Source organism: Xiphophorus couchianus, chromosome 5, assembly GCF_001444195.1.
Source record: "Xiphophorus couchianus chromosome 5, X_couchianus-1.0, whole genome shotgun sequence".
In the NCBI taxonomy this organism is placed as follows: domain Eukaryota; kingdom Metazoa; phylum Chordata; class Actinopteri; order Cyprinodontiformes; family Poeciliidae; genus Xiphophorus; species Xiphophorus couchianus.
Window position 1 is genome coordinate 24964212 of NC_040232.1, and position 15397 is coordinate 24979608.

The following is a 15397-nucleotide window of genomic DNA, read 5'->3' on the forward strand; positions in this document are numbered from 1 at the left end:
ACCCGCCTGAGAAACAACAGGCTGTCGGAAACCTGCGCCCACCAAAGGCCCGTCGGGCTGAAACCTGCGCACGCACCTTCGCCTTCCGTCCGCGAGACAGGGGACGTCTCTTATAATTCACAGGGACGGCCGAGCAGTAGGAAGCTGCCGAGCAGAGGTGCTTTCTGGGTAAACGGTCCTTGTTCAGTCCACCACCAGCCAGGCCGAGCGCCGGGAATTTCGCTGAGGGAACAAAAGTCCCTCCGTGTAGAAACTATGCTAAGCTAAAGGTAGAGCAGAGTTTGAGGTCGCTCAGTGTGCATGCCTTTAAAGGAATGCGAATATTATTTAACTTTCTAAGGTCACACACAATATTACGCTTAATAAAACGAAAAGGTTGTTTTTTTTTTTTTTTTTAAAGACGCCCCATTCAGACGTTTGCCAGTAAGGATTTTACAGTACAATTCAACACTAAAACAGTCAGAAGAAGGAAAAAAACATATTCTACGCACTAAAACCAAACAAACAGCCATTGACGACAAGAATTCAGATCCTTTTGAGTGCCGTAGAGGAACGAAACGCAGGTTTAAGAGTGGGATCAGATCAGAAGTGCATGTTTAGGATTTTTTTTAATGAGCTAGAGTTATAGCAAGACAAAAGAAACATTCAGTACAAATAACTCAGTGGGGATGAAAACACAATATGTAAAAGGAACACGCCAGATGTTATGATGAACATCTGCATTGTGAGGGGTTCTTTCTGAATGGGAGGATTATGGATAATAAATGCCTTCCAAAGTATCACCTTATGACCACAAACCTCGGTCTACTTTAGTCAAGCAAATATTTTTGCTACTCTTAGTTTGACATCAAAATTCAAATTCAAAAATATTTTATTGGCCCCAAAGGGAAATTAAATGTTGTTGCAACTTATATTCAAATTCTTCAGTTCTTGAAAATGGTTGTTAGCAGTAAAGATCTTCTAGCGGTCTGTATTACAGCAAATTTGAAGAAGCCTCTGACTGAAGACACTATTTTTCAAGACAGTCTCATGAACAGGACGGTCAGGGATGTCCATGATTTTATGTAATCTTTCTTAAAGATGAGCTAAATTGGAAGGAGAGCATAGGTGAAGATATATTTTCATCTTTTGCTACTTTATGTCAGTTAATCTTAGGACTGTACTTTGACTGGGCCATTGTAGCGCATGGAATTTGCCGTACAGTTGATATGGTTTGGAGACCCAGAAGAAAACCCAGGGCGCACCAGAGGGACTATGTTTCTCGGCTGGCCTGAAAACAAATTGGGAAGTTGAACCCTTGCCCAGGCTTACACATCTCTTAGAAGTACATTCGTGAGACATAGCATAAGACAGATAATCTGTGGAAAAAAAAGAGAAAAAATTGAGCTCCTCTGCCTTCTCATAGTGCCAACTACAGAAATACACAGCTTGGTCAGGAACAACCAATGTCAGAGCCAGGAGGAGGGTTCTTTGCACTGTCAATCACCTTTGTGTGCGCGCTGCTCACATTTTGCCACTTTCTACGCTACAGCTGCTCCCCACACAACAGAGCCTGCCGTAAATGCTAAGGCTAGTTAGCATTTACGGCAGGATAAACGGCTTTCCTGTAAAGGTAAGTCGCTTCTCTGCCATTAGCACATTGAGCAGCATTGATTGACAGCACTAAGCCTCTCCTCCTGGCTCTGATTGGCTGTTTCTGACTGGAAGTGGTAGATCTTTGCAGAGAGCAATAGTAGAACTGGGAGGAGCTTGATTATGTATTTATTTTGTTAATTTTTTTTTACATGTCTTATATTTTATTGTCAAGACATGGTGACAGTTTTAATAAATGTGTAAAATCAATATTTATTTTTGTAACACATACATACTGCAGCGTTAAGACATGTTATCCCAGAAACGTCCTGAATTTTGTTCCACCCATCAACACTGACTAGTTCACATCCCCACAGTATGACCCTGCCGCCACCATGCTGCTTTATAGGGTTTTCTGGACGAGTGCTCAGTGACATTCTCTTCACTTATGTCCTCTGGCAAATATACAAGTTATGCACAACGTTTTGTCAGCATGTAGAAATACATCAATATCTGCAGATTAACGTGAAGAAATCTGAAAATGTTTAACGATATCGATAGTTTAGCGAACAATTCTGCCATGACTCTTCTTTCCTCTTTATGTTATGTTTAAAAAAAAAAAAGTTTTTCTCTGTATGTGACAGAGAGCAGCAAAGTACGTGAATGGAGTTTTACATGAGAAACGGAGGCGAGGGGGGAACACCGGCTCATCCTTTAATTAGGTTTTTGTGCCGACATCCATTCTGGTCGCGAATGCGTCGATTTGAAAAGGAGGCCGGGGAAAAAGTTGCACGCCGGCTGCATTCCTTTCACGTTTACTGGTGACACTTGGCGATCAATACGCTTCAACTTTCAGCCAGCCACCATCAGCTCTCGCAAATGTGGCTCTTTGTGCCTGAGAGGAAAGCAAAGAGAGCGGCGCGCAGGTGCACAGAAAATCCTTGAGGCAGCCTGAGCCTCCGCTGTCCGGCGGACAACAGAGGAGCCGCACGATTCCTGCCGCCGATGGTAGGTGGCTGAAGCAAATCGTTTACAAGACCTTCATCCAAATAGCTTCTTTTTTCCCTCCCTCTCTCTCTGCTTGTCAAGGCTTGTGGTGCTGGGTGTTTGTGTCGACATTTTTATATGATTAACCTCGAGGTTTTTTTCAAACAGAATAATCTTTTCTGTTTTTTCCCTCTTTTTGCTAAGTTTCTCATATATATATCTATATATCTATATATATATATATGTATATATATATACATATATATATATATAGATATATATATATATATATTTCGCAGTTCATACTTTTCAGATCAGCATTCATACTATAAAGTCACTCTTACAATAATTAGAGCATAAAGTTACTACAATGACTGAAATGAAAAAAAGAAAAAGTAAAAAAAAATTACAGCCAACATTAACACTAGAGTGTGGCTCCGAAATATATTTAAATTGTGTAAAAAGTGCTGATTTGTGTTGCGCATACTTTATTAAAAACTAGGGCTGGAAGTAATTTTCTTAGTAATCAGTTATTCTGACGATTAATCATAAAAAAAAAAACCTGACAGTTTACTTAACGCAATATTAGAGATATATTAAAAGATGAAAATAAACAAATAAGTTAGCATTTTATGTAAGAAAATAAACATTTTATTGCCTAAAATGTACAGCATTCCTTTAGTGAGTTTGAACCAGGTGAAGCTAAAACTATGACACTTGGGGAGATTTGGGTGAAACATGTTTGTTTTAATCTTAAATGCAAAATGTATATTAATTTTGTACACTTTTGGTTTAATTATATCTTTCTTTTTTTGTTTGCGAAATGCCATCTTTTGAGTCTGTATACATTCCACGTGTCGATTAATCCATTACTAAACAAGTCGTCGATTATTTCAATAATCGATTCGTGACGATTAATCTGATTAATTGTGTCAGCCCTGTTGGATACACCTTACTGCTGCTGGCTTCTCATGCCTCAATTCTCCATGACATGGATGTTGTGTTAGAAATATTTGAGATTTTACTTCACTTTGGCACGACAACGTTACCAAGTTACTTCATTAGGACTGAACGACTGGAGGATGGAGTTGGTCATCAACAGTATTTAGGCAGGCTGTGGCATTTGGATGAGGCTTCAGACTTTACCAAGGAAACCAGGAAACATACTTAACACAGCTTCCTGTAAGTATAACCGTTAATGCTGGGTATTAAATTAGTAAAGACAGCAAAACGTGCACATCTGTAAGATACCAGTTCATGATTCCATAAAAAACTGTCACGGGAGTAAAGAGCAGCAATTATTAAAAATGTTGATATACTCCTGTTATCATTTATGTGATTATTTACCATCTCCAATAAGTCTCATTAGTTCAGGTTATCGGTATCATCTAAAGGGTTTGTTTGATCTATAAAACTCACTATAAAACATTAATCCTAAGAGTAAAAGCAGTTTTTAATAAACTTGATTTGAATACAGCATGCTCTGTATTTAATACGTTACTGCATCTATGTGATTCTAACCTTAGATGCATCAAACACAGCGAGGGAAGCTGAGAGCGTCTCAAATAACGTGTTAGTGCGCCCTCTGGTGGTCATTTGCAAAACCTTAGAGCGCACATTCAGTTGAGAGCAGAAACTTTGAGTTGTTAGGGTTTCACGACTTTTATAGCATGAGTAAGAAAAAAGGCTAAGCCAACCTGACCAATAAGGACAGAGAATGTGAATCATAGGCGCTGGAAGTAATGGGAGCTATTCTGGTGTCATAGTTTGGTGGACAGAGAGAGGGAAATGTCAAATGGAAGAGGACAGGGAGGGCGGCTAGACAGAGTCACACTAGCAAATATCCCCTCAGGGTTTGGTGGGGGGAGGTTTACTGATTAGCACTAATCAAAACGTCCAAGTAAGGTGCCATTTAATGAAACTGCAAACAAGGTCAGAGGGGTGTAAGGTTACAGATGCCAGTCACAGAGTCTGTCTGTGACTGGCATCCATCAAAGGCCTGCAGGGCGGCGCCACAATGTGTCAGGCAGACGCTTAAAGTTGGCTCAGAAAACATGCAGGCGGTGCCAAACCAGCACTCGCTCCATCAACATCCTGCTTCTCCTGCAGGAAAGTAGACAGAAGTAAATGAGAAAACCCATCACTGTATTTGAATGACTGCAACTATGAACAAGTTAAGAAAGCAGGATGAGAAAGTGTGTGATCTGCTATAATCACTGTGATGAAAGTTGGGGCGAGTTGTAAACATCAGACTTCATCTTTTTGAGTGGTATTAAGTGTAAAAGCTGAAATATTTAGCAGCAGACGTGGAATATTATCTCATTGTGTGTAAAGTGTATGTAGTGCTATATTTTCTTTTAGGGGTGTTCTACTAAATCTGCCCCCGATTTTCATTCACTGCGTGCAAAATGTAGTTTTTTTCTAGAGATACACTTACAAAACGACCTGCATAGTATATAAGTAGATTTTAATCGATCAATGTGCGCAGCAATTGTCAGTGCAGTAGCTTAACGACTGTAAACTTTTAACTTATTTTTTAGGACAATTTTGCTCATCTTGTTGGTTCTGCCATGTTAACAAGAAAACAGGCAAAAATCTAAACTTGTGATTAAATCTTAAATTGTTACAAAAATGTATTACGTTTGTTTCAATAAGCTGGCATTATAACAATTTCCCTGACAACCACAGCCAGGACATGCAGTTCACTGAGAATGACTAGCTTAGCTAGACTAAGCTTACTAGCCAGCATTAGCGCTGGTGCTAAACTAGCCGGATAAAACCTAGCACTGTTTAAAAACAACTGTTAACTTTTATTAGGTTGATACAGTCATTCCTCAACTTAAACCTTTTTAATGCCTGATATTTAATGTAGTAATAAACCAATCAACTACTTAGGCCAACAGCAACAATAGCGAAAAGTTACATATCTCTGAAAATCGGAGCAAAGAAACTGTGAAAAATGTGGCAGTCTTTAAGCTTTCTACACAAATGCGCAAAAACACTTAAATCTGGTGACAGTATTTCTGATAAATACTGGCAAAGGATCAAAACCGTCTGCAGCCTGCACACTTAAACTGGCCCCTGGATGGTGCTGACATTGAGACATATTGATTGTGAGGACAGAACTGGGGTTGCCTAAGGCCAAAATGGGGGATTCAGTGGCTGAGTGAACGGAAGAAATTGGGAGGACCGAACGGCTCTGAGTGCACTGCCTGAGGTGGGACGCCAAGCACTGGATGCTGACTGGTCTGTTTGCTTAGTGGGAGCACTGGCTTCAGACGGGCCTGGGCAGTGGGCCAGCCGAGGCCTCTGGTAACCCACAGACTGTTTGACTAGTTATTGATCGATTAAATAATGTTACTCCCCACTCTCCACAGTTTAACCCACACATATACGGCAGGATCACAAAAGGGTTCAGTTCACCTGCTGCGTCCGTTTGTCCTTCATCCTGCTCATATTGTTTGTGCTTTTCTAAGGTGTTGATTTAATTTACTTTATTATTAAACCTGAGAAGAGAATATTAGTTTTGGTGAAATTACGAAACACACAGTTACATGAAATCACACGTGGAGTGCCTCAGTTTTGGCAATCCATATGTCACAGTGACATCAACTGACCACTGGAGGGAGCCAAAACATCATCCACAGTCCGTTTGAGACGAGCAGGGGAACATACGGGACTTTTTCATGATTTCTTCAAGAGGAAGAAATCATGAACGTTATATAGGTTCCTTTTTAACATTTATAACCCTGGGAGCATTAAACTGACCAGACAACGTTTAATCAAAAACTTTTATTTTTTTTTATTTGGCAAAGTGTCTGGATTTTAGCCGACACAGTCATAAAATAACTATTACAGTACAATTAAAAAGTTAAACCATAAAATAACATCCCTCTCTATGTAAAACAAAGTGGTGACAGCAACTGGTGCAATATTTCACAGTGCAAACCAATAATGCTCAAGTTGTCTTTGGTTAATTTAAAGTACATTAATATAAGGTTATGCATACTATGGCAAGCTGTTTTAACATAAATTCGGTCTGACTATCCGTAATTACATTCTAGGTATCTAAAAATGCATTTTGACTATCCGTAATGGTAATTTAAGATATCTGCATTTACATTCTGACTAGTAAGAATAATAATTCGAGATATCTTCAATTAAATTTTGACGAGTCAAAATTCCTTTCAAGATATCTCAAATGACGTCACCGGATTCGTCATTGGAAGGGTCACACATCCGTAATTACAATTTAAGATATCTCAAACGTAATTATGACGAGTCAAAATTACATTTTTAGATATCTGAATAAACAATTGCGTGGAAGCCCCTTTGTGCCGTCCAAACAGCTGCCTGCAGAATTTTACATTTCCTGCACAAAATTGACAGTAAATGCCACAATGTAGAAAGAGCTCGGCAATGTTTGGAGAACGCAAAAACTTCATGGACTTTAAAACTGCTTCAGTAATCTGCAAATAATTTCCTGTTTATTCATCACAATCCGACTGCACTGAAAAACAGCTTTGAAAAGCTAAAATTGCTTTATGTCAAACCATTTTCAACATGAAAGTTGTGCATTTTCAAACATCTTTTTTCGTTTTTTCTATTTTTCATTGTTTTATTAAACTTTCAAATTGCCACGTAAGTCAGGGACGTTTTGACTATACAGAATACATATTCAAGACATCAATAATGTCATTCTGACTAGTCAGAATGCTAATTCAAGATATCTTAAATAGAAAAGTTGAGTAATTCAAGATATTGCTAATTCATTTAGAGATATCTTAAAAGGAATTTTGACTAGTCAAAATTACAATTCAAGATATCTCTAATTTAGTTTTGTCTAGTCATTATTTCCTTTTAAGATATCTATAATTTAGGTTTCACTAGTCAAATTTACATATCTCTTATAAAAAATACATTTAAGATATCTTGAATTTTGGAGTCAGAGATATATTTAATTAGGATTATGACTGGTCAAAACTAAAATCGAGATATCTTGACTTTACTTTTTGACTAGTCATAATTTTATTGTAGATATCTGAAATGTGTATTACAGATAGTCAGTAATTCATTGTAGATATTTTGAACTGAAGTCTCCATACAACTCTGTGGTAAATCTGACGTCATTTCGACTAGTCAGAATGTAATTAGAGATATCTTAAATCACTAAAACGTGTCGTCATAAAACAATTTGAGATATCTGGAATGTAAGGGTGGTAAAACCGAATTTATGTTAAAACGGCTTGCCATATATATACGTCTTTTACATCCCAGCTCTCGATCCTTGGATTACATTGCACGTCAGTGGTAATAATCAATTTTAAGGGCTTTTATTTGTTGTTGTGTTTTGGTTTCTATGTGCAGAACATCAAAGTTTGCACGACTGCACAGCTACGCAGTCCTCTGGCCACTGGTACGAGTCAAAGGCGAAGTCGTCGTAGTCGGTGCTATAGCAGATCGAGCGAACGTGAGCTTCTTTGTCGGACGGCTCGGGGCGAAGAGTGGCCATTTTGTGGTGGTAAGCGTAATCCATGATCTGTAAACGGAAAATTTTGGGGGCGGGATGGAATTATACTTCTCGCTGTGTTCGCATGTCGACATGACAGGCTGGATTTAACTTGGTGCTGAGGGTCTCACCTTAGCAGCCAGTTTAAGAGAAACCTCCCTGATGGAGCTGAGAGGAGGATAGAGTCTTCCCTCGGCGAGATCCTTGTCAGTCACCTGGTCAGCAAGCGCCTGCAACAAAGCGCTTATGTCAGCGTGAAGAAGCTAATCCAGCCACTAGGAGGAATTGCTTTCGTTTCAAGATGATCCAGAACCTATATAAACATTTATGGGGGAAGAAAAAATAGGCATCTTATCTCATAATTACAAGATCCGGATGTTGTAATTATGAGAGAAGAGCTTGTAATTAGGAGACAACTGGAGAGACACAGAACGTCTGGTATTCTGTCGCTGGTATTCAGGAACTCCCACGGAGAACCATCACTTTAATTAGGGATTGATTTTCATTTTCCGAGAGTAAGAATGTACATTACCCATCGATGCTCGATAATAAACTGTTTGTGGAATGGCTTTATTCTTTCAGCATGGCAACGAAGCTTAAAGTATTGACAAGTTATGCGACAGCTGACGAAAACCGTCAGAAAAAATAAATCCTTGAGCGCATTTTGTAATACTTTCTGCCGCATTATGTAATAATATTATTATATTTTGAACCGATTATTAAAAATGCAGTGGTTGCTATTTTAAAAACATCGACGCTGTAATAATATGGCCAATTAGAGGATCTGAGCCATTGTTTGTGTTCGTCTTGATCAATATGCTTCTAAGAATAATCACGACTTAGATTATGCATTTTAAACTTTGATCAATAAATACAAACTTTTAGTTGCCGACACTCAGACTCTTAAACCCACATGTCATTCAAGGCAAAACAATCAAAACACGCAACTTTTTCAACGCACTGGTTTTTACGAGATCTCGTCTCGTATTGACGAGATACAATAAATAACGTCTAGCAGGATTTAAGGCTACAATATTGTGAAATGATTTGTCTTATTATGTAATGCCTCATTGCATTATGTAGCAATGTAATGAAATAAGGAGTTTAAATGTAGCAAAACATAATTAAAGCCACGTTACGCAACAAAACACACAAAATGTAACACAATCAGTGAATGTGTTTTAAGGTAGAGGGCCCTGATGATGAGTCTGAAAAGTCACCGAAAAGAGCAAAACTTCGGTGTTTATTGACCAAAGTTTCAATTGAAATCTGCAACATGATCGTTATGAGAAGTGTAATTATTAGGATGTTTATGATTGTTTATTACTACATTCCATCATCACTTCTAAAAAAAATTAACTACCTCCATATTTTGTACTAACTGCCACAAAATGTAATGTTCTTACATAATGTGGCAGAAAGAAGGAAAAAAAATGCGTTCAAAAAATGTTATGACATTTTGCGTCTATTATCACATAAAGCCGTTTTAACGATGCTTTATTACATTTTTACATAATGCAGCATAATAGCACAGCCCATCTCTAAATCCTCAGTGTAAGCTTTCATCGTTCAATTCAATTTAGTGCTCATCTACAACCGTTCGTGCATCACCTCTGCAGCAGTCAGGAAGACATCCTCAGTGATATGTCGCAAGGCACACGCGGTGACGCCCAGGCCCACGCCCGGGAAGATGTAGGCGTTGTTGCCCTGACCGGGATAGAACGTCCTCCCATCAGGCAGGGTGACGGCGTCAAACGGACTGCCGCTGGCGAAGATGCCACGCCCCTGCAGCAAGAGGGAGTTCAATGTAATGCATGTTAACCTCTCGGCCTCATTATAGACATGTATAGACCACTATATATATGCACTGAGAAATCAGCTGTGGGAATTGGGCTTTCGAGTCTTATTTCCAAAGATTTAAATGTGGCTAAACCAGTGGTTCCCAAAGTATGGGGCGCACCCCATAGGGGGGGCCGCAGGACTATTGCAGGTGGGGCATGGGAAGCGGTATGGATGAACGAAAAAAAAGAAACCAGTTACACAAAAGTGTTTCACTATAAAGATGGTTTGTAGTTTGTTTTGTTGCAACCTGAAGTGTGAAATAAACTTCAGTGGAGTTTGAAAACAAAATATGTGTAAAGGTTTATGTCTGGTTGTCTGATGTGTGCCCAGCTAATTTTTCTTTTTCTTTTTGGGGGGGATTTTATTGTAATCCATAGGGGGGCCCAGAAAATCTTTGGGAACCACTGGACTAAACTAAACTTTATAGTTAAAGTCATAATTATTAGCTCCCCCAATGAAATCACACTTAAGATTACCATGGAAATAAAACCATAATTAAAACAAAAAAGTTATACTTGTGCTGCTTCCAAAACAACAGAAAACAAAATCTTCACAAAGTTTGATGATTATATTTTATAAATGTGCCAAGTTGTAAAAGGAAAACTGAAAATGGACAAGACCAGAATTTTTAGCCCTGCTCTGCTTTTTATCTTTTTATTTCCAAGACAAATCTGGTTGCGCCAACAACAGCAGCAACACCTTTCGGTGTGGAAGTTGTTTCTCACAGTTAGCTATTTTAGCTATTTCCTGTAACAGTGAGGTGTTTAAAATGAAGTAGGTGGAAGAGCAGAGGTGTTGGAAGCTATTTTGAAGAACAATTGATCCAGGCTGCGACAGAGCGAGAGAGAGCAAGACTTTCAGCAGAAAACTGACTGTTCTCCACTCAGCCTTACTGAGTGGAGAACAGTAAGGCTGCTCTGGTCTATCCTTATGAACTTCTAGTCTCCGTGAGTCACTGAACATGCTGGATCTGGAAATGTTGACTACCTTTTGGAAACCTCTGAATTAAGGTATGACTCTATATTCTTAGAAGTAAACACGATGAGACTGCTGATTTTGAAATGCCTACTTTGCGTAACTACAGTAACGACCAATGTAAGACGCAAAAGCTTGTTTAAAATTTAAACTTCATAATAATTTTTGTTTGTTTTTAAAATAATAGTTACACAACGTCTTACATAGCTCATCCATTCACACAGCAGTGTCTAGCTACCGGTGCTCCTACTATAAATATCTAATGGCTAATCCTGGCAGACAAAAATAATAATAATTACACCATTAACCACAATGCAGCACTGTGTACCTCTGTGAATGTGTAGCATTGCTCAGCAGTACACTCAGCTTTGCTTGTTGGATTGCTGAGGGCGAAGATGATTGGTCGTTCATTGAAGGAAGCCATGTCCCTGATGATCCGCTCAGAGAAAGCTCCGGCAACAGCGGCAGCACCTGAGATTCAACAACGCTGAAGTTCGGAACTGAACCGTGTCTGGAAACGATCTGCTGCTGTCTGACAACATGAACAAAAGTGTTGCTCACCAATGATAGCTGTGGGTTTCAGATCCCTGACCACATCCTCCAGGTTTCTCATCTGAGGATGATCATGGGCGAATCGCTCCTTCTCATGGGTCAGGTTGTCCCGGCCCTAAGGATGCAGAGTGAGGGGATCAAGTTTAAAAATATCAAAGAAAAAATAATAAAAAAAACAAATGGAACATTAATCATCGGAAAAATATGATTAACCTGCATCTCTTCTAAAAATGGTCACAAGCCTGCTAAGTTGGTTTGAAATGCAGAAAATACCCTGAATATCTTTCCTGAATATTTGAACATACAAAATCTTCCAGGCAGGTAAAGTAACTTGTATAGTTCCCTAACCCATAGTGCCACCACGTTTTCTTAACTCTACCAAGTACTTTTAATCATTCATCCATTCCGAGGAAAAGTTCAAAGTGAAAACCAGGATACTAAATTTTGTTCTTAAAAACTCCAAAATGACATTTCTTAAAGGGGCAGTGATATGTAAGAATCCACTTTTTTGAGCTTTACATCATGTTATAGTGTTATTCTTCCATTGAAGACATACCTGGAGTGTTGCCTTGATTCTTTCAAGCATATTTGAGAAATCCCTTGATCTCCCATGGCAACCAATCGGCTGTGAAAAACGCCCGGGTGAACCTACCGCCAAATTATAGGAGCTACTTCTCAGTGAAATGCTGGTAAAAACATTGTTAAAGGATTACTAGAGGAGCCATGTTGTGATGACTTCCTGAAGGCGAAGATTCAGAAGGAGCTGGCGCTTTTAAAGAGACAGAGTCCCAATTTAAAGGCATTATGTTGCAAAGTAAAATTTAAGTCATATTTAATATATTTTTTTAACAACTGAAGGTAACAGTTTATTGATTGTGCTATAAAAACACATAAAACTGCCCCATTAATGTTTTCTCACAGCAGAAGTGCGGTTTAGTTCGTGTGTGTTTGCGTGCGTGTGTGTTTTCAGGCCTACTAAGACACCTTGACGATGAGTCCCTTTGAGTCAACCATCCAGATTTTTTTCAAGCTCTCTTCTTTGCCAAGTCCCTCCTTCTCCATAGCCATGGAGATGAGCTCGGCAATTCCCATCGCTGCCTGGAAACAGCAGAGAAGAAAGGGGAGAGAAAAGGACAAGAGGAAAAAAGAAAAAAAAAAACAGATGCAACTTTATTTTTACTCTGAAAGTTCTGGCTTCAAAATGTGACACTGTGCCTCATTGGTCACTTTAAAGACTAGATCATCTTTTTTTTTTTTTTTTAAGACTGATGCACGAACCTCTCCTGCCCCTTGGAACACAATGGTGTGGTTGCTCATTTTGCTTCTGGTGACGCGGAGGGCGGCGAGGAGTCCCGCTACTGCTACCGCTGCTGTGCCTGAAGAAAGAGACCGGATTCAATTAGACTTTTCTAACACTGAGCTCAGAGTTTATAACATTAATGCTACTGTGCTGTACGTTAAAAGACTGAGTTTTGAATGGATTTGAAAGAAATAAAAAATAGCAGATCAGAGCTGCAGTTAGTTTTGGGGTGAATACCGTACATGTCGTACGGCATACGTAAAAGAAAGGCCTGTCTTTTTGTCCTGAGCTAAAACCCTTAAAAGAAACGACTGTCATTCAACACTGAAGACTCAGCTCCTCATTAAGCTTATTAATGACATGAAGAACAACAAAATGTTCCACACTCTGACATTTCATTGGCTCACTGTTGACTTTATTGTTCTGCGGCATCTCAGCCTTTCCATTCAGAACGGACTGATCTTTCTTTGCCATGGTCTACTACTGCTACTGGGCCATCAGTGGCGTTACGGTGTAGAGATTGGGATTACCGATCCATGTGTGGAAATATTGTCCAGTGACTTGCAGGAACTCGAGGGAGAAAGTTTACACATTTGTGTCTTTTTACAGATTTATAAACTAAACTTTCACTTGACTCCTGAAGAGTTTTGTCCATCTTTTACGCCCAAACATCAACTTCCTGTCTCGAGCTTTTTTTTCAGCATTTCCACATAATGTCCTTTCATTGTGACGCCATCTTTTAGGTGGAGTGCACCAGTTCCTCACCCTTATGGTGCCACTGTATTTCACAGTTGGATGAAGGTTCAGAAGATGCCTCTTTCTTCCTCCAAATGCACAGCAGTGGTGATTACAAACACTTAATTTTTTTTTTTGTTTTCATCAAACCACAGGACACATGTTCAAAATGTGAAGCTGTGTCCTGACCTTTGTCTCTGTAGGACTTTTCAACCTGTGGTATTGCTTTTCCTGTTGCTTTTGGAGCAATGGCTTCTTCCTCTATGAGCGTCACTTCATCTCAGCGATAAAATAAATCATTTTAATGTGGATGAACACATGGCAGACGGCCATATTTATGCCTGTCTACATGATGAATGGAGCATCTTCAGGGATCCTCGAATGGAAGCCAACGATGAACCAAACCTATGAAGGGTCACAATTCTGCTCCTCATATTTTGGCAATTGCTTTTTTATTTTCCCATGATGCGACACAAGGAAGCGGTGTCCTTTACATGTATGCCTTTGATTACCGTAAATGTTGTGTAATAAGCAGTTTTCTGAAGTCATGACAGCAACGCACCATAGTGACAGATACATTACTATATCACAAAGTCATATAAGCAATAAGCAATAAATTAATTAATCGCACGATAAATTAAAACAATCTCAATAATTGATCGTTTTCTCTTTTTCTACCAAAAGCTGGATCACAGAATCTTCAGTCTGTTGTTTTGGTCTCAACTAGACTTTTTTTTTGAAGGACAATTTTGTTTACAGAGACTTTATCATTCATTTTATTTCTTATTTCTGTTGTTGTGTTTACTTATGTTGGATATTTAAAATGTCTTCCAATTCCAGTGTTAAATGTTTAATAGAATTTAAAGTTTATTGAACCATGAGAACGTGTTTGTGCATTATTATGCCAGTAGAGTTATATTACTTGAAAATGGTCTCAAAACAACAATATTATTGTTTATCTTGATAACTTCTGGTGACAATTTATTGTCCAGCAAAATTTATGATTGTGACAGGCCTGGTCATGGTATACTTAGTATATGTGGACTTCTAAATTTGAAGGAATTGTTGACGCAGTTTCTAAAATTCTGTCCGTCAATATTCCGGCAATAATTGAATAGAAATCATTTTGGTTGTCCTGACTGATGTAAAACAAGAATAGATGAGTTTGATTCAATGTGAAATAGTAGGAAAAAAAAACTACATCTGTAAAAATCTGGTTTCAAATGCATTTTCTTTCTTTTCAACTGGACAGCTTTTATCAAAAGCCTTTTACAGTGGCTTTTGATAAAAGCCGTTATAGTCCAACATGTGCTGTTGCTCCTCTGGTCTCTTTGGTTCCCTCGTCCTTCACATCGATCTTTCCTGCCGCTTTAACCTCACTTTTTCCTCTTCATTCATCACTGTAAACCAAAAACTCTTGATATTCTGTTGGTGTTGGGTGAACGGCTTCCCCGGTTACCTTGGATGTCATCGTTGAATGTGCAGTATTTGTTGCGGTACTTGCTCAGCAGTCGAAAAGCGTTGATGTTTGCAAAGTCCTCAAACTGAATCAGACAGTCCATGCCATACCTGCAAAGCAGAAGACATGCATTTTATTCATAGCTAAACTGCCACTGCTGTGAAACACGCAGTGGGAGAAAACATACGCAATCACGAGGTGCGACTCAGCTCAGAGGGAGGAGCTGCCACTCAACGCGGCACAGCAACACGAGCAGACAAGAGGAAGTGTTGACCTTTAGCTGTTAATTGAAAATGAAGCTTTGTGGAGAGAAATGCATTAGAGCTTTTTCCACCTGCGCGCCCCCATGTGATTTTAAAACACCCCAGCAGGCGTTTTAACGAGGGAGCTCAAACACCCAATAAAAAGCAGGGTAACAAACATCTGATTTCAAGGGAAAGAGCCAAAGCAGTAAACCAGCGGTGTT

The 15397-nt window shown here is 39.1% G+C and overlaps 1 protein-coding gene across 2 annotated transcripts in view; it reads right to left on the reverse strand.

The window, feature by feature from the left end:
• Window positions 1-6336: 6336 nt before the first annotated feature.
• The window catches only part of me1 (malic enzyme 1, NADP(+)-dependent, cytosolic), an 89232-nt gene continuing 80171 nt past the window's right edge, over window positions 6337-15397 (reverse strand). For both annotated transcript variants that reach the window (XM_028018604.1, XM_028018605.1), the window contains 8 exons: window positions 14932-15041; window positions 12716-12813; window positions 12422-12535; window positions 11447-11552; window positions 11214-11356; window positions 9680-9853; window positions 8200-8298; window positions 6337-8098 (listed from right to left, as the gene is read on the reverse strand). In XM_028018604.1, coding sequence (XP_027874405.1) covers window positions 7931-8098; window positions 8200-8298; window positions 9680-9853; window positions 11214-11356; window positions 11447-11552; window positions 12422-12535; window positions 12716-12813; window positions 14932-15041 — 1012 coding nt within the window. In that variant the 3' untranslated portion in view covers window positions 6337-7930. The remainder of the gene's footprint in view (window positions 8099-8199; window positions 8299-9679; window positions 9854-11213; window positions 11357-11446; window positions 11553-12421; window positions 12536-12715; window positions 12814-14931; window positions 15042-15397) is intronic.